Source organism: Notothenia coriiceps, unplaced genomic scaffold (genome assembly GCF_000735185.1).
Source record: "Notothenia coriiceps isolate Sejong01 unplaced genomic scaffold, NC01 NC01_scaffold00028133, whole genome shotgun sequence".
NCBI lineage: Eukaryota > Metazoa > Chordata > Actinopteri > Perciformes > Nototheniidae > Notothenia > Notothenia coriiceps.
This window is the reverse complement of record NW_011360834.1, coordinates 929858-948034: the sequence shown is the minus strand read 5'-3', so window position 1 is coordinate 948034 and position 18177 is coordinate 929858. Positions and strand designations below refer to the sequence as shown.

Sequence of the window (18177 nt, the reverse complement as noted above, 5' to 3'; positions counted from 1 at the left end):
CTGTCTTACTTCAGGGCGAGCTTTGAGACCTCCCCTGGCTGCGATCGGCTATTCTCGATCTACTTTTCGAGGCGAGCCGCAACGCGTCTCAAACAAGCCTACCTAGCTCACCAGCAGCCTCTGCGTGACCGGAAGCCGTGAAGCCTCCATCAGAGAAGAATAAAAAGGTAACAGCTGATAGTCTCTTGTACCGTTGTATAACGTGCGGTAACTTCTGATTGTCGTAATATACCGTATTAATAACAGGCCTGATAGTCTCTGTACCGTTATTTAATACAGCTGATAGTCTCTTTACCTCCAGTATGTAATAAGGTAACAGCTGATGTCTGTAATATACCGTATTTAATAACAGCTGATAGTCTCTGTCCGTACTTTAATAAACAGCTATAGTCTCTGTTACCGTATTAATAACAGCTGATAGTCTCTGTACCGTATTTAATACAGCTGATAGTCTCTGTACCGTATGTAATAAGGTGACAGCTGATTGTCTGTAAATATACCCGTATTTAATAACAGCGATAGTCTGCGTGCTACCTTAATTACATAACAGCTGATAGTCTCTGTACCGGTATGTAATCCGCGCCGCTCTCGCTCGCGCTCTGTAATATATGCTGAGACATGCTAACAGACACAGGCGCAACGACTAACAGACTAACAGGACTAACATGCTAACAGACTACAGGCCAGAACAGGGCCAACAGAGCTAACATGGGCGTAACGATGACTTAACAGCTAACAGACTAACAGACCTAACATGCGTAACAGACTAACATGCTAACATGCTAACAGGACCTAACAGACGTAACATGGCTAACAAGCTAACAAGACTAACATGCTAACAGACTAACAATGCCAACAGACTTAACATTGCTAACAGACTAACATGCCAACAGGATAACAGACTAACATCTAACAGACTAACAGACTAACAGGCTAACAGACTAACATGCTAACAGACTAACATGCCAACAGACTAACATGCTAACAGATAAGGGCTAACATGCTAACAGACTAACAGGCCAACAGTACTAACATGCTAACAGGACTAACATGCTAACAGACTAAACAGACTAACATGCTAACAGACTACATGCTAACATGCTAACAGACTAACATGTAACAGACTAACATGCTAACAGACTAACAGTAACAGACTAACTTGCTAGCCAACAGGGTTCTCGTATCTAAAGGGTCTGTGGTAAAGTCAGGAATAAAATCAGAGAGGTTCTATTGTACTATTTACTCATATTAAAACAGGGAAATCTTTATTGTTTCTGTCTGTGATGACGGTTTCGATAATAAAGTGTTGTTGTTTCCAGAGATGAAGAGTAAAGCCGACGAGGAAGAATACTGGAACACTCAAGACAAAGCCTTCCACCTCGATGATGAAGACGACGAGTTCAGCCGGTGGAGACCTGAGTCAGCCATTTATGAGTCCTTAACCCTGGACGCTGATCAGACATATGAGTCCTGAACCCTGACCTGAGGGTCAGGCTTATGAGTCACTGACGCTGAGTCAGCATTATGAGTCCTTAACCCTGACCTGGAGTCAGCATTATAGCCTGAACCCTGGACCTGAGTCAGCATATGAGTCCTGAACCCCTGACCTTGAGTCAGGCATTATGAGTCCCTTGACCCGTGAGTCGCATTATGAGGCCTTAACCCTGAGCAGCATTATGAGTCCTAACCCCTGAGTCAGGCATTATGAGTCCTTAACCCTGATCAGCGTATGATCCTGAACCCTGACTCAGCATAAGAGTCCTGAACCCTGAGTCAGCATAATGAGTCCTTAAACCCTGAGTCAGCATTAGGTCCTGAACCCTTAGCAGCATTATGAGTCCTTAACTCGAGTCAGGCATCGATGAGTCCTTAACCCTGAGTCCAGCATTATAGTCACTGAACCCTGAGTCAGTCATCATGAGTCCTTAACCCTGAGTCAGCATATGAGTCCTGAACCCTGAGTCAGCATATGAGGCCTGACCCTGAGTCCAGCGTTATGAGTCCTGAACCCTGAGTCAGCGTTTATGAGTCCTGAACCCTGAGTCAGCATTATGAGTCCTACCCCTGAGTCAGAAGATGAGTCCCTAACCCCTGGAGTCAGCATTACGAGTCCTGAACCCTGAGTCAGTCATTATGAGTCCTAACCCCTGAGTCAGCCTGTTATGTATCCATAGACCTTCTGATGTCAGCATTAACGCACGATCCTAACACGCGCTAGGCGAATTATGTACATCTGACCCTGATTCAGCGTGTACTGATGCTGGACGCGCGTCAGCGAATTATGTATCTGTCTCTAGGACCCATGAGTCAGTCGCATGCATGTCAGTCCGTGTATACCTCTGAACGCTATAGCATTAGATGAGGTCTCATAGAACCACTGTGTCATCTCTGTTATGGACGTCTCTATCTCCTGATGGCGTAGCGCTAGAAAGTGCCTATATTCCTGGAGATCCAGCATTTAGATGCAGTCCTTCACCCCTGTATGTTAGCGAGGTGAAGTCCCCTCTATATTTCCTCTGATACATGCAAGGTCTATGTTATGCTCTTAATGCTCTCTGTACCAGCTGGAATCAGCGTTATGTAAGTCTAGACCCTGAGTCGAGAGTATGAGTCCTCAACCCCTGATCAGCATTATAGTCCTAGACCCTGATCAGCATTATGAGTCCGTAACCCCTGAGCAGCATGATGAGTCCTAACCCCTGAGTCCCCAGGTGAGGGTGTTATGAGTCCCAACCCCTGAGTCAGCATTATTGAGTCCTAACCCCTGATCAGCATTATGAGGTCCTAACCCCTGAGTCAGCATTAGAGTCCGTAACCCTGAGTCAGAGGCATGATGAGTCCTAACCCCTGATTCAGCGTTATGAGCTACCCCTGGAGTCAGCATTTATGAGTCCTTCAACCTGAGTCCAGCATCGACTATGAGTCCTAGGACCCTCTGAGTCAGCATTATGAGTCCTTAACCACTGAGTCAGGCGTGAGTGCGTTCTTACCTCTGTTGTGTCATGGTGTGCAAGAGGTCGAAGCAGGCAGAGGTACAGCTTCCGCGCGGCTGGTGGAGTGGAAAGATGATGATCGTACATGAGAGAGCTGGAGAAGATCAGCTGAGATGCGGAGAGGCCTAGATGTGGCGTCGCTGACCTATCAGTATATATATTATTAGCAATCTCAACTGCTCGCTCGCAGGGCAGTATCACCAGTGTCACCTATAACATCAGTGTTGGGTACATATGTTCATGTATGTGTATAGATATCTGCATGAGAGCGATAGGCGCATGGGTGGGGAGGGCTCGGAGCTCAGCTGGATAAGGAGAGGACACACAATCTGGGCATTCCAACTGCGTCTCTGTGTATCCTGACACCGCTTCTGAGCGATAAACATGCCGGGAGCTGACCAGAAAGTCATAACATACTACGATGTGTCGTAGCGCGCGCGCGAGTGTGCGTACCGCCAGTCACCTTATGGCGTCAAATCGAGAGAATGAGTCTTCATGTGACTAGAATGTCCATACGTAATATTGACAGCCAGAATACCGCTCGAGTTTGTCATCGTCCCGCGCTAATTGTACATCATCTGTCTCGAAGATAAAATCAACCAGTCTGGGTGAGACTGTAACAATATTAGTATCAGTACCGCGACTATTCTACCGTTCATTCATTGATTAGCTGTCGCGCTAGTAAATTGTAGAACACTGTAATATGCATTGTGTGAGGTGATGAAGCCACAGCGCCAAGCAGGGCGCAACAGCGGTATGTGAAGGTACTGTCACTAGTCAGATCAGTCAGAAAAACGCGAAATACCCCATCATCGCTTCGCGTGCAAGCCTGCGCCTCACACTCTAAGACGCCACTGGTCCGACGCGAGACCGTAGAACGAACCAGTAGCTGACCACATATAGAAATTCGGAAATTGAAGAGACTGTCTTCTCCATTCGACTGATAAAGCGTTGGTGGCCAGCATTTTGAGTTTTTCCCGTTGTCCAAGAAATGACAAAGGTGAAAGAGCAAAACGACAAAACGGTCAAACTATTGCAATCCTGCTCCGCCCGGGCGAAACTTCGGTACGCACTACATGTCGGGCGCAAAGATCGACATTAAGAAAACGTTCATTACAGCTGCTCCAACAAATCTCACGACAAAGATTCACACGGAAACACATCAGACCACAGAGTGAAGCGCGCACACTACTCTATAGTCAATCAGCCATACAGAATATTACGTCTTGCAAAGTGAACATCTAATATATATTAAGCGAGCTGCCTATGTTTACCACTAGAACAGCTGCTCTAGAGCTTCAGTCGCGTAAACATGACATCTACCATGATGCCAGATAGTTTTGTGATAGAGGCATGGATTGGAGGTAGTAGCGGCGCACTTTCCCTTATCAGTCCAAGAGCTCAGAATAACAAGGTGCATCGGCGAGTACATGGCCAAAATGTAAGGCCGTTTCTGGTTTCGACAACAGTGGAGCTTTCGAGGGTAGTAAACACGCTGGAGCCCCAGTATGCCCATTCCATCCCACCGGCCATACTTTACGTCGAACAGTGCTACCCGCTCTGTACCAAGAGACAAAAGCTACAATATGATCACAGAGCCTTCAAAGAAGCAGAGTGCATCTCAATTAACAACAGATGGGTGTGACTTCCACGAGCTACGCAGAGCTGTATATTACAGTCACCTGGCTCAATGTTAATGACCAGCGAATGGGAAATTAAAAAGTTTTGTTTGCAGACGCGGCCTCTTTTCCCCATCACACCTGACTAAACATTGCTGATGTGTTTAAAATCTGCTGTTTGGAGTGGGACTCGAACAATAATCAAGCATTGCTGTCGTAACAGACAACGCAATGGAATATGGATGTCTTGTGTAGTCGTGAGAGAGCGCCGGGTCTTTCCCACACATAAAGCTTTTTGCGCCACACTTTAAACCTCGCTTCAAAAGGCGGGTTTGAACGTATAAACCGGGCAAGGCGTCGTCTGCTTGGTAGAGTGAGGCGTGTAGCTTCGCTTCTTTTCATTCCGCAGTTTAACTGCCTCACAAGCTGTGCTGCCACCAAAACCAGGGAATGTTAAACTGCCCGCGACATAAACTCATCATGGATGTGGTCACGAAGATGAACAGCTCGCTTGGACATGCTCGCGCGCTACCCTGAGCACAACAAGCTATCGCTGCAACGCTCACTCAGTCTGCGAAATCAGCATGCTGCAACGCACCGCGAATAGACATCTAGGAACCAGCCTGACATCACGGACGCCGAGGACATGGTTCGGCTTCTCTCACCGCTGAAAAAAGCACACCCACCATGAGCTGTGCGCATGAGTCTCGACCTACAGTCTCTCTCATTGTGCCCGCTCAAGCACATGATAGAGCAAAGCATGGCACAGTGCGATGAGGACTCCTCACATCGCCGCACATCCGATGAACCGACGAGCTGACACGCGAGAGACTTAGCAGCGACATCTCATACAGAAGAGGAGCACACGAAAGCGATTTCTGGGCAAGAAGCACTGCATTGGACGCCCGTCCGGGAGCTTCGCGACCGATACTAGCATCAGACTAAACTCGAAACAGTTCACGACACGGAGGCACGCCGCGCTGAAGATCCCTGAGATCCACGACCAAATACGAACACAAAGGTATACAATACTTATCAATAATAGTTCTTAATTCTGTCTGTGTACACATCTATGATAACAGTACTAACAAAGGGTTTCTACTCACGACATTCCGACTACAACGTCATGCATTTCCAGACCATGACAATGTGAATTGCTCTGTTTATTGTGAAAGAAGAAAGATAGACACTCCTGTCTATTGCTACCTCATGCAATTGCATGCATAGAACGCCCCTAGTGCAACAAGAAGTTAGAGGAAAGAGCACATGAATCGCTGAGGAAGACCAAAATCTGCACTACCTGCAAAAGACTAGTCAGCACAATGTGAAAGATCAGCGCCAATCGAGATTCTCCTTGAGGGGAGAGTCGTCATTATCAATAAAGAAGTGCACGTCGCCACTGAGCTACATGTCTTATACACTAAGGTATCCGAAGCTCTGAAATTGACTTGTACCGCAGCAACAGCGGACATGCGATATTATACATACTTGACTGTCTCTCCGCTAAGATGGTGGAAGAGACAATGCAAAGGTACCTTCACTGCTGTCCCATGGCCGAAAGCATGTTTTATCCTCCACTCTGCGCCAGCCACATCAGTGCCGAGTGAGAGAGTTTTTTCCACAGCAGGGGATATTGTAAACGCCCAAAGATCCCAGCTTCTACCTGGAAATGTTGACATGCTCATCTTCCCTGAAAAAAACCTGTCTGATGAGTGAGAGAGAGTTTGAGTTGAGTTACTTGAAATCTATTTTATTGCAGGGTCTGATTATTGAATGTTCTTGTTTATTTGCACAAAGAAAATGCATACTTTTGTTTGGTAGTACTTGTTCTTGTTCCAGTCTGTTACTGTTTTGACACTTTAAATGTACTACTATACTAAAATGCTGTACAAATCAGATTTATTATTTAATAAATTGATAAAACTTGTATTTTTTCGAATTTTTTCCCCTTCAATATATCGCGATAAATATCGTACCGTGGACTTGTTATCGCGGTATTACCGTACCGTGAGTTTTTGGTATCGTTACATCCCTAGGACCTATCATGCAAAATGCACCTTTGTACGTCTTTTATACATGAATATTTGTCCCCGTTGTGTCAGGGAACTCACCAAGTGTCAGAAAACACAACGCCTGCACCTTCGCACGTCTTTTATCACAGAACCAGTCCAAGAAGCAGTACATCCGTTATAATCATCTTCCATATCGCCGTCACTCTTCAACCCTCTCTCTTTTCCTCCATACCCAAAATCTCTAAAAACGGGGCTACAACGGATCTGATACAGACTGATAGAGATTTGAAAATAGTCTGTCAGTGACGAGGAGCTCCGCCTATATGGCCAACTCTCCACCAATCAGGGGAATTAGAGGTTGCCGTGGCATGGTAACAGCATGGTAACATGACGCTCGTAACTCGGCCCCCTCCTTTGCAGGGGGGCGTGGTCAGCTGCAGCGCATGCAAAGACAGGGCTGGGGGAGAGCAAAATAGAGCGAAATGAAGCATGGCTAAAATGCATGATCTGTTTGGTATTTTGAAAAAAAAAAACGTATAAATATACCTTATATATGTCCCCCGACGCGTCACCGTGACAGCGACCGTACCGTTTGTGATGACGCGCACAGCTGTTCGTCTGACAGCAGCTCTGTCCCCCGTTTATTCACAAACACCTCCGCCTCTGTTAGTACCTTTTTACTGACACAGTACAATTTTGTATCATCTGTTGGTAGACGCAAAACATTAAATAAAATAAGAACTCATTCTCAAAAAAGATAAACGCCATTCTTTAAAATGGATAAACGAAAAAAGCGATCCATGAATAATGTTCCAATAAATGATAAAACATTTTTGACCCCTTTGTTGTTCAGATTATATTCCCACATATTTGTTAACTAAATATACATACATTTAAACAAACACAAGTTAGCTGACTGGAGTGACTCTCGTGAGTTTCATGTTTTTTTCTTCACTCCACTGGGAAACTGCTCTCATGTCAAGAAGCATCAGATCAGTGCATGCCCTGCATCGTCCAATCAGTGAGCGATACACAGTAAGGGGGCGCGGCCAGTATCTGTAGATTTCATCGGAGGGTGGTCTGGTGATTCCTCGGTTATCGCTCCTCCATTATCGCTCCTCGATCGTCGGTCCTCCGGCAGAAATAAGCGCCATGAGACGGTACTCAAGATGGCGCAGACAAATCAACTTCCGGTGATACAGAGGACCGAGGAGCGAGGAAATGAAAATAATCAACTTGAGAAGGACCCATGGTAACGTTACGCTCGTAACTAGGCCCCCTCCTTTGCAGGGGGGGGTGGTCAGCTGCAGCATGCAAAGACAGGGTGGAGGAGAGCAAAATAGAGCAAAATGAGGCATGGCTAAAATGCATGATCTGTTTGGTATTTTGAAAAAGACAACGTATAAATATACCTTATATAGGTATGGCCCTACAATATATTATTCAAATATAGCACGATAGGCCTCCTTTAAGTAAAGGATTTCTTCCACCTCTGAAGACCTGTTGACTTGTGCGTGGAAAGGTATTGTGAAACTATAGTCATCATTTCACTTAGCTACTGCTTCTGAACCCCCTGGTTAATTTAAATAATATATCATATATGTTGCATAAAATATATTTCCCTCATCCGAGAGGGACTTTAATTTCTCAGAGAATTAAAAAAAAAAGTTTCTGGGAGAGAGTAGAAGAGAGATGAAGTAAGTTTTGTCTTTTTTTTACTGTTTGCTTAGGTTTACAAGTGCCAAATTCAGAGAAAAGCTGAAAGAGACAGCTCATTAATCTACACTGTCATCTTATTTCACAGTGTGTCGTAGAGTATTCTGCAAGCGGTGCCTACCTGCAACAGCTCCATGATGAATATGAGAGGCTGAGGAGTTCTCATCAGCTCGTCCAGCTCGGGGAAACCCGTTGAGTGATAGTTGAACATGTTTCCCATGCCACACATGTGTCTCTGGCCCTCCAGGGGGTCTTTCCCTTGAGCAACGAGCCTCATTCCCTTGGACACGATGGGATACAAGCCTGTGTGCTACAAAATTAACTCATCAAAAAACTATATAAACAACAAGTCTGCAACAAGAAATAGAAGCACTTAATCATGCCAACCGCCTGGTGCTGCCAGTCAGCACCAATCAGAACACATAAGAAATTGCCACAATTTAAATTGCAAATTACATTTTTCTCTAGATGAAAATCACAAAAATGTGCAAAGATTGTGTTTATAATACTGAGCATGTAGGAGGCTTCAGAAGGTTGTTTCATGTGAATCATAATGAAGAGCAAAAGCTACCCTCCCTCGCTCATGAACAATCATTAGGACCTATTTTAGAGGCCTTATTTGTATGTGTGTGTGTGTGTGTGCGCGTGTGTGTGAGAGGGTGGGTCGGGGGTTGTAAGGTCTGTAATTCAACTTACAACAGCATCACACCAGAACTCAGCCACCTCTCCGATCCTCATGGACCCCAGCAGGGTCTCCCAGACTTCCATCTTGAACATCTTTCCGGCAAATATCTCAGCCGGCCGGCCTGCCAGTCGACTGTCATCAATGACTGTTCGGTCAAAGTCGTCCAGCAGCGTCTGGAAATGGAAAATCAGCTGGGGGTGGGGGGGAGGGAGGGATCAGGGGACAGTAAGAGTTATAGAGTGGAAATCATTAAATGAAACTTTTGTCAAGGAAATATACCTCTAGAGGTTTACAAAGTTGCACTGATATTATCAGATCTTGATCTGATAATGACTCTGAATAGCTGGATCATGTATTGGGTGCCGCGTAATAAAAATAGCATTCATTAAATGTATTTATGTGTTATATTTAAGTTTGTAAAGTTAGGAAAGAAACGTTTAAGTTAAGCCTGATGTTGCATAAAGAATAAAAAAACTATGTAAAGACATCCCTCATATTTACTTTGTATTCTTAATCAAGTTTTACAATGGAAACATCTTCTCTGGGATTGTAAGTATCCATGTTTGTCTCTGTTATTTTCTCCTTTTTGACCTTGTTTTGGAAATCTGACATTGATACGAAACAGAATACAAAAGATGGACATTTCAATTGACATTTGACAATGGTTAGCCTTTGACAGTGATTGTATTTTTTTTAGAGGTTGATGTTAGTTTTTTACTTGAATTTAATTGAATGCTGTCATATAAAATGAAATCACTCCTTATGTAACACGCACATGCTGCTTTTCATTATGTGTTCCATCTGTTTTTGTGCATGTGGAAGACTTGCAAAGCCTCAACCATCTCGCTGACTATAAAATTATGCTGGCTCCATGTAACCTTCTATTTATAGCTTGACAGATTGTGTATAATGGCAAGATATTTGTGAGAACAACCGGGAATCACCTCACCGGGGAGGTAGCACACACACACACACACACACACACACACACACACACACACACACACACACACACACACACACACACACACACACACACACACACAAACAAACAGACACACACAGACACACAGGTAAATTCATGCTGGCATTGTCATGGAAAATCTTTGTCACAGAGTCCAGGCCTGGTGCCATATGGCTGGATTTGACTAGAAAAAAGGAAAAAAGTCGGCAACCGGCGGATCAGTGGATGAACAGAAACACAGACAATGTGCCAGAAAACATGTTGCAATTTGGTTGACCAAATGTTTGTTCTGTGTTGTAGCCAGATACAAAATAAATTCCCACATCTGATGAATAATTCAACTGAATCTAATGGAAGTGGGCAATGCAACACATGGATACAAATATAAACTTTTTCCTGTTGGAATATAAATGGCATCACAATGGCAATTACACAAGGCTCATATCCTGTCACACTGAGTTTGACTCTAGTATCATTTAGGTTGCGGGATTAACTGTGGCTTGCTACCTTTGTCCCAATTGGAAGGTGTGGCAGTGGTCCTGAGCCTCCTGCCAGAATCTTCTTTTTGACTCCTGGATGGTTCAGCAGGAATGTGTCCTCCATTGTCACTGCCTCGAGCACTACCAGACAGAAAAGTGTGTTTTGGAGATTTATTTTCTTCCTCTCTCGATCTGTCTTCTCCTGGTTTGCTAATTAGCCTTGTGGAGAGAGTCTTGGCCGGTTAGCTGCTCTCTGACAGATGGCGGGATTAGGCAGGGTTTGGAGGCGGACACTTTAATCTGAGGAGCTAATCTCTTGGCTACCCTTGCGATTGGTGGGCAATCCCTTCAGGAAGGAGCAGGAGAGGCTGAGAATGGCCGACGAGAAAGGCCCAGATCACTCTCGAACAAGTTAAGATCATTCTGGAAGAAAAGTAATCTCAGGGTTTAGTGACACAGCTGTCTAGCTCATACCTCACACAGGAGAGTGTACAGGAAGTAAAACTAGGCCTTCAAACATAACTAATACTGTTGGACAATTGATTATCCCAGAAATGATTGCAGTAAATGATATCATTGTCATTTAAAGCCCATTTCATGCCACTGATAAAGTGAGATAACAACATAATAATAATGTGAGTAAACCATTTCATATAGCAATACACTTTTAATTCTTTAGAATATTCAGTCTGTGTAATACGAGATACGTATCAAATTGTAGTAAATTATAACATTGTAATTTAGAGCACATTTCATGCCACCAGTGAAATAGTATCAACATAATGTGAGTTAACCCTTTTCAATAGCAAGCCACGAATATTCAGTCAGTAGAATGGGGTAAACATATAAAATACCCAAATTAAAAACATTAATAATAAAACAAACAACTAACACAATACATATAATAACTCTCAGGCTCTGTAAACAAAAATGTGCAATGTCTTCGCAATGCCAAGTCTTTTATCACAGTCTTATAATGGCGGGGTAAACCCTGCTGTTTAGTCTGGTGTCATGGTGTCTAAAATGTTGGTGCCTTTTTTGGTGAACAAGCATGTAAACAGTAAACATGTAAACAGGTCTCTTTAAAATAAAAAAGTACCACTAGTCTATCCTTCTTACAATAAGTTGATATTGAAATCATCATGGCAGGTTTTGGCTTATTTTTGTCAATTTATGATAACACAACACAAATAAGCCCTCAATCATTTGAGACTTGAAATGTTTTGGCATTTTTGACGTGACATGAGCAATTCATAGAGTGCAGATCAGTGTTCTGTTTACCTCTAAATGCAGCTCTGAAGAGGAAGCACTTTAATATGTAACAATGTAAGGTTGGAGCCATTCCTACTATCAGAAATGGTCTTGAGTAATTATCATTTCATTACACTTCATTTGCTACAGTTAAGCAGCTCTTTAGCTTAATTAGGGCCAATTATGACTCCAGTCAACCCTGTTTCCTGATTGGTTAAAAGGTCAAACATGCGTTTACATGTGTTTACTAGATTGAGTTGATGTCATGGAGACTGGAACGCACTCATCTGTTAACCTGCTTACCGTGCTTATTATGCATGTGTAGTATCTTTCTTGAAATCATTTTGCATTTGAAGAAAGCCAAGACCTGTGCTTTAAATAAACTCGATTTTTTTATACCACATGTCGGCTATATGGTTCGATACTAGTTTAAGGGTTGATTTCTGAGAAACAGTAACTAATGTATAAAACTTAAATTATTGAGCAGTAACAAAGCCAGTCAGCTCGATGTTAACCTAGTTTAAAGACACAGTGAAATAAAAAATACATTCCCCAGGATCTAATTCTGATGTTCATTCATTTCCTAACATGCATATTTGAGTGTTTCTGTATCAAAACTCCTCATTTTTTCCTTCTTGTAAAATGTAGAATATATTTAATGAAACATCTTGAACTCTTGACAGCATTACACATATTTCACCGATTAAATGTTATCTGGGCGAAAGTCGTACTCAACAGTTAGTGAGCATGGGCAGCTTATAGACACCTATAAGAAGGTCAGGGTTTGCGTAATAGCTTATTAGACCTGTGAATATTAATAATTTGGTTAAGGTCTTATGTATTAATCAAACCCTTTCCGGATTCCTCCAGGTCTAACAAGGCAGGGGATGGAGGCCTGCGTGGAGGCTAATGGAGAAGTGCCATATCAATCAACCAATGGATCTCATTAACATCCCTTTAGGCAAAGTAACTAAAACACCATCTATCACTGTCTTTATCACTTAAAGGTTTCATCCACCTTTAGAAAAAGGAGCTTTATGCCCAACATCAAACTGCCAAAATGTGTGAATTTGAGCCGGAATGCATAAAAAAAAGTTTCAAATTCACTTTGTATCACTGTCATTTATTCTTCATACAGGTGGTGAAATACACAAAAGTTAAGTTTAAGATGGAAAAACAAATATTTTTACAGCTGAAACCAATTAAATACTCACATCATACAGTCATAAACAACACACGGTGTCAACCTGATACAAATATTGACTTAATACAGAAAACGTATGTACTGCAAGGAAATGACACAGCAAGTAAGCTAATAAAGACTCCCTCCTCCCTGATGAAGACTATTCTCCTCTTCCTCTTCATGAGTGTGTGTGTGTGAGAGAGGCTGAAGACGACAGGAGGCTGCCCCCTGGTGGTCACTTCTCTATCAGAGAGTCCAGCTGCTCCTGCAGGGAGGCCAGCTGTTGGAGCAGAAAACAGAAGAGTTGATTGATGCCCCCCAGCCCCGGGTTGTAATGGGAGGGTAAGTGGATGATGATTAACTTGTCTTTTCACATTCATTTGCTGCCTTCATTTGTCAATACAAACAACAACCCCAGACAGTGGGTGGCCATTACGCCAAAGCTTCAGAAAGAACTCCGCTTGAAGCCGCTGACAAATTATATTACACGTGGTTGAATTTGAACTTTGCTATCAGGCGCGAAAAACTGCTGGCTCTAAAAAAACGACAGCCAGCACAATGCCATCTGCAAACATAGCATTTGAAATTCATACGATGTGAATTCATGCAAAGCGCTGAAAGCTGTAGAGAGCTCACAGCGAGTTGCTGATACTCGGCTTTTACGAAAAAAAGGTTTCTTACCTGCTCCATCTCCCGCTCCTCCTGCAGAATAATCTCATCCAACAAAGCTTGGAAGCGGTTCTGTGAGAGGAGAGAGACAAACATGATTTGTTCAGAGTCCACATGCTGAGCCTCATTAAATTGTGATGGCTTTAAATCTGTGCCTGCCTGGTCTGCTCATGTCACCATCTCCTCCCTGACAGAGAGGATACTTGGAATGCAAGTCAGACGGCTGACCTTTTCCCTGCGATAACCGCTGGAGACGAGGCTCCCAAAACACCGGGCAATAAGAGCTCTAAATGGCAATGACCAAATGGCCATGTCTGCTCATGTTCCACTTATTGTACAGTCTCCACTAAAGAGTGCTTGGCAAAACAGTTCATTTTAAATGCCATCATATTTTCATGGAAATGCTTATATAGTTAAAGGGCAGATGGGAGAAATGTTATATTTATGTCGTTAAAAATATAAAAAGAAGAGATAATTGCCTCCAATACTTTACAGCTGTTTCTCTTTTTATGTTTGTTCAAATCCCTGTTGAGACTTACAGAGCATGAAGACTTCTGCCTCCAAGCTCATCTGCATGTTCTTGTTTAGGTTTCAGTACATGCAGACCTAGTTTTGGAATTAGTTGGATAGGATGTGTGTGTGTGTGTGTGTGTGTGTGTGTGTGTGTGTGTGTGTGTGTGTGTGTGTGTGTGTGTGTGTGTGTGTGTGTGTGTGTGTGTGTGTGTGTGTGTGTGTGTGTGTGTGTGTGTGTGTGTGTGTGTGTTCACGGCTTACTTTGAGGGCCTGGTTCTCCACTTTCATGATGAGCTCCTCCTGCTGTTTCTTTCGGGCGCGGGTGTCCTGCAGCTTGCCCCTGACGCTGTTGATCTGCACCTGATACTCCATAACTGCAGGGAAACGGCAGGAGGTTCACACGTTAACACTGTCACTCCGGCAACATGTCATTCAGGCTGAGGCGCGTTCTTTTGCAAGAGAAAAATAAATAAGAGGAGCTGGAGAGAGATGATGTGAAATCATTTGAAAGCAGCACTACGCTCACAAAGCCATGAGGATAATATATGCGCCTCTGCTTGTTGAACTACAAGGATGCTTCCAATTCGTTTGACAAATTGCGGTTAATGGGAACAACAAATCCATTTAAAAGGACGTGAGCCAGCAGGCCGAAGCACTAAAAGACACAACTAAATCAGTCTGCTGCGGGCTCCACAGAGGGTTCTCATTAAACCCAGCCAAAGTGATATTGCCTCACAACAACAACAACAACAACAACAACAACCTGTAGCTCCATCACCATCAACTATCTTTCCCTAACCCTAACTAATTGTGTCTATCCTGCTTCCCCATACTACTGACTCCATCCCCTAATATGCAAAATCAAGCAGAGGGGGATTCCTTGAAAACCTATTTATTACAACTTTGCTGGGCTGCCAGAAGCGTACAGCCAGACACATCAGGAGCTGACTGACAGCTTCATGTATGTAGAGAAGGAGGCATGGAGCTGTCAGGCCGGACAGTTGTCTGAGTCTCAGGCTGAGCAGCAACACCTGTCAGACTGGTTAGTGTAGGAGGAGAGCGCTGTGTGTGCATCTCTGTGGGCGAGGGCACAGCACATGCTTTAAAGTGAAAGTAAGGCTTCTCATGAGTGCGCGTTTTAGAAGTCTGACCCAGAAAACTCAGCTCTGATCAAGTCCAGACACCTCGCAAAGTTTATTTTTGACTTTGAATAGGATCTGAGGGGGTTCAAGTCTACGAGTCAGTTCTGAAATCAAAGTTCTTAGCGGCGACTGCACCACTAAAATATGAATGAATGTAGAGTGTAACTTGTTAAGCTGGAAGAACAAGAGATCCCACTGAGGTTTCATACAACCTGCAAGTTCTTTATGAACTATTGCGTCATTTTAGCTCTCGTTCTATGGACACACAAACTCTTTCTAGAGAAACGTACAGATGCTCACCTCAATCTTTTTGAATATAAACATATGGACATACATCTAAGTTATGACAAATATCCAAGAGTTCTTCCTTTGCGTTTTACCCCTTTGATTGATGGATGTTGTGTGATATTAACTGTGTTTCTGACAAAAAGTCAGCAACGAACAACTACTGCCATTTACTTGTAATCTATCAAAAATCAACCAATCAACAGTCAGTTCATATCATATGTTCCCAGAGCGCAACAGTCCAAAACCCCCAAAAGAGAGACATTTGAAAAGCAAATTATTTATTTTTTTCTTGGTGAAGAACTTAAAGGATTTTTTAGATTCCTTGTTTTGACTTTACACTATAATCCATAATGATATCTCCCATGTTTGGCTAACCTTTTCATGCCGTTACCAATCTTGACATATAATACCTGCACATATCGAAAGCTGCCCTCCTCTCACCTATCTGGTTGTTCCTATCACTTTCATGCTGTGCAGAATCCGCCTCGTTGAGTTTCTCCTGGAGTTGTCGAACCAGATCATCCTCCGTGTCCATGATGTTCAGGTCCTCGTCCTCGTGCCGGTCCCCTTCGTCCTCCTCATCCTCACTGGAGCTGCTGATGTCGTTGAAGATCTCCCTCAGTTCGTCACGCTGGGCTGGTCATGTGGAACACACATTAGTGGTATTAACGTGGAGACAGAGTTAGAGACAGCAACAAGACTTGCTGGGGTTTGATGTAGGTCAAAGAGATTTAGTAAAAATAAACATAAAGGGAAAACATTTTGTATGTTAACCAGATAGGATTCATGTGGAAACGCCCAGAATGAAGAAAAACTCTGCTCTGATGTTTGGTGCAGAAGCATGAAGCAACTCTATTCTGGCACGATCATAAAATCACTGGTTTTTAAATGTTTTTGTTCTCGAAATATCGTTGTTACAAGACTTGGCTACCACATCTTTAAAGAAAGAACGATTTGTCATGCCACTCATGCACAACACTCACTCAAGTTAAGAAGCAAGCACTTACTATGCTTAGCATGCGCCTAAGAGCTAAGGAGGTCTGCCTGGGAATCGTGAGGCAAACATAATCTTAAGGCCGAAGAATAACTAATGCTTTGGTGCGCTCTATTTCCATCCAAAACCGCTGGGGCAAACGCTATCGAGACCGACAAGAGAGGTGTGCATGTTCGAAATGAAAACGAAAAGCTATGCTGATGAGGTGAGGATCTTATAAATCATTGTAGACAGTTGGGTTACTCCCAAGAGCAATCTGTGCCATTTCTAAGAAGTTGCACATAACTAAAACAGACAGGCGAAATGACCTTAAAATGTACAAGTAAGTACCTTTACTTGGTAGAGCTTTACCAATAAAGTGGACCGTATCGTCTTATTGCACATTCAACTATATCGGTGTATTTGTCAGCCAATAAGGACAAAGAAATTGAAGTTCACAATGTGTCTCCATTACTTTGTTTGTCCACTATAAAGCACTGACAAGTTCATTTTTCTAATTAGTCTCTGCTTGTAAACTGTTAATGATTATGTAAACACATATATTTAATGTATCATCACATTGTTTGACATTTAAGGATCAATATCTGCTAATACACTTACAGCAGTGTTCAGGCTTCTCATTCCACGTGATCCAGGTAGCATTTCAAGCTCCTTTTAAAGCTTTGACAGAGTGGAATAACTAGCATGCACTCTGAGATAACCTTTTTTTTTTTTTTCTACCAATGACTTACTTATGGAAAACACGTTTCCCTTACCAGAGGATCCATGACCCATCTTGTGTCCCGAGGTGCCGGGCGAGGAGTCCAGATTGGCGAGCGAGCCGTGCTGATCGCCTTCCTTGGACTCATCTTCTGCGATGATTTCCCACCCTGAACATCGTGTGTCAAGGTCAACAGACTCTCTGCAGACCCCCCTCCACTTTCAGCCCTACTTTTTAAAAGACTCACGGTCCTTCAAAAACATTCAAGTAGACTTGAAGGGTATAGACCGGATGATACTCCACAGGAGATGTCTCAACTGTAACTTTCATCAGTGCGTCATGTGTCTGTCTGCTGCTGAATGCTAAATGCTAAATGCTAAAGCTATCATTAGAATCCGGCTTCTCTGCAAGCAAATTAGCAAAAATAATGAACAGTCCATCTCAATTAACACACAGCGAGCTCTCAGAGCTGCCCTGCTGTGCTCTTATTCTGCCCGGCAAGTTTAGGGTTCCATTAGAGCGCTAATAGCCTCCTTCCAAAGTGCTTCCCTCTTACAAAGACATTAGACGGAGGGAAATCAGGTGAACCAGGCAGGAGTCAGGAGGACACCCACTTGGGTCTTAAATCCACCTATTTTAGGACTTTGTTTGTTTGTAGCCTTTATTTAACCAGGTGAAAGCCCCTTGAGATCAAAAGATCTCTTTTTAAAGGGTGACCTGCAGGACATTAGTTACACATGTAACATAAAAACAACAGAACAACAATGGATGACATACAACATAATATACAGGGTACAGTTTACAAACTCTATTTACAGTGACAGGTACCATGAGCATCAAACAGCATGCCACCCAGCCCAGTTTTCAAATGATGCAGGGGAACCAAAGTGCTCAGTTTTAAACATGTTTGCAGATTGTTCCAAGTTACTGGAGCTGCACAACTAAAAGCTTTCTTCCCTAAGACAGTCC

General features: G+C 43.2%; 2 protein-coding genes and 1 long non-coding RNA gene across 3 annotated transcripts in view; 1 reads left to right on the top strand and 2 right to left on the bottom strand.

The window, feature by feature from the left end:
- The first annotated feature begins 33 nt into the window (after positions 1–33).
- On the top strand, positions 34–3114 carry LOC104957972 (uncharacterized). Its single transcript, XR_799717.1, has 3 exons — positions 34–167; positions 1320–1419; positions 3017–3114. It is a non-coding gene; the product is annotated as an uncharacterized lncRNA (long non-coding RNA).
- A 2455-nt stretch (positions 3115–5569) lies between these two features.
- LOC104958010 (aryl-hydrocarbon-interacting protein-like 1) lies at positions 5570–10592 on the bottom strand. Its single transcript, XM_010785704.1, has 4 exons — positions 10497–10592; positions 9037–9216; positions 8462–8650; positions 5570–5602 (listed from the first exon to the last, which is right to left on the bottom strand). Exons 1-4 carry the CDS (start codon positions 10590–10592, stop codon positions 5570–5572), a joined length of 498 nt encoding a protein of 165 aa, XP_010784006.1.
- A 2229-nt stretch (positions 10593–12821) lies between these two features.
- Positions 12822–18177, bottom strand: part of taf7 (TAF7 RNA polymerase II, TATA box binding protein (TBP)-associated factor) — a 9379-nt gene continuing 4023 nt past the window's right edge. The window contains exons 8-12 of the mRNA XM_010785651.1: positions 17264–17377; positions 15956–16150; positions 14346–14458; positions 13584–13643; positions 12822–13182 (exon numbers count right to left, since the gene is read on the bottom strand). Of these exons, the coding sequence (XP_010783953.1) occupies positions 13138–13182; positions 13584–13643; positions 14346–14458; positions 15956–16150; positions 17264–17377 (527 nt within the window). The 3' untranslated portion in view covers positions 12822–13137. The remainder of the gene's footprint in view (positions 13183–13583; positions 13644–14345; positions 14459–15955; positions 16151–17263; positions 17378–18177) is intronic.

Excerpts from the sequence above, each read along its gene's own strand:
- LOC104958010 (XM_010785704.1), bottom strand. The coding sequence starts at position 10,592 with ATGGAGGACACATTCCTGCTGAACCATCCAGGAGTCAAAAAGAAGATT. Across the intron at positions 9,217-10,496 it reads ACCTTCCAATTGGGACAAAG|CTGATTTTCCATTTCCAGAC; the intron begins GTAGCAAGCCAC and ends CCCCACCCCCAG. Across the intron at positions 8,651-9,036 it reads AGTTCTGGTGTGATGCTGTT|CACACAGGCTTGTATCCCAT; the intron begins GTAAGTTGAATT and ends TTAATTTTGTAG.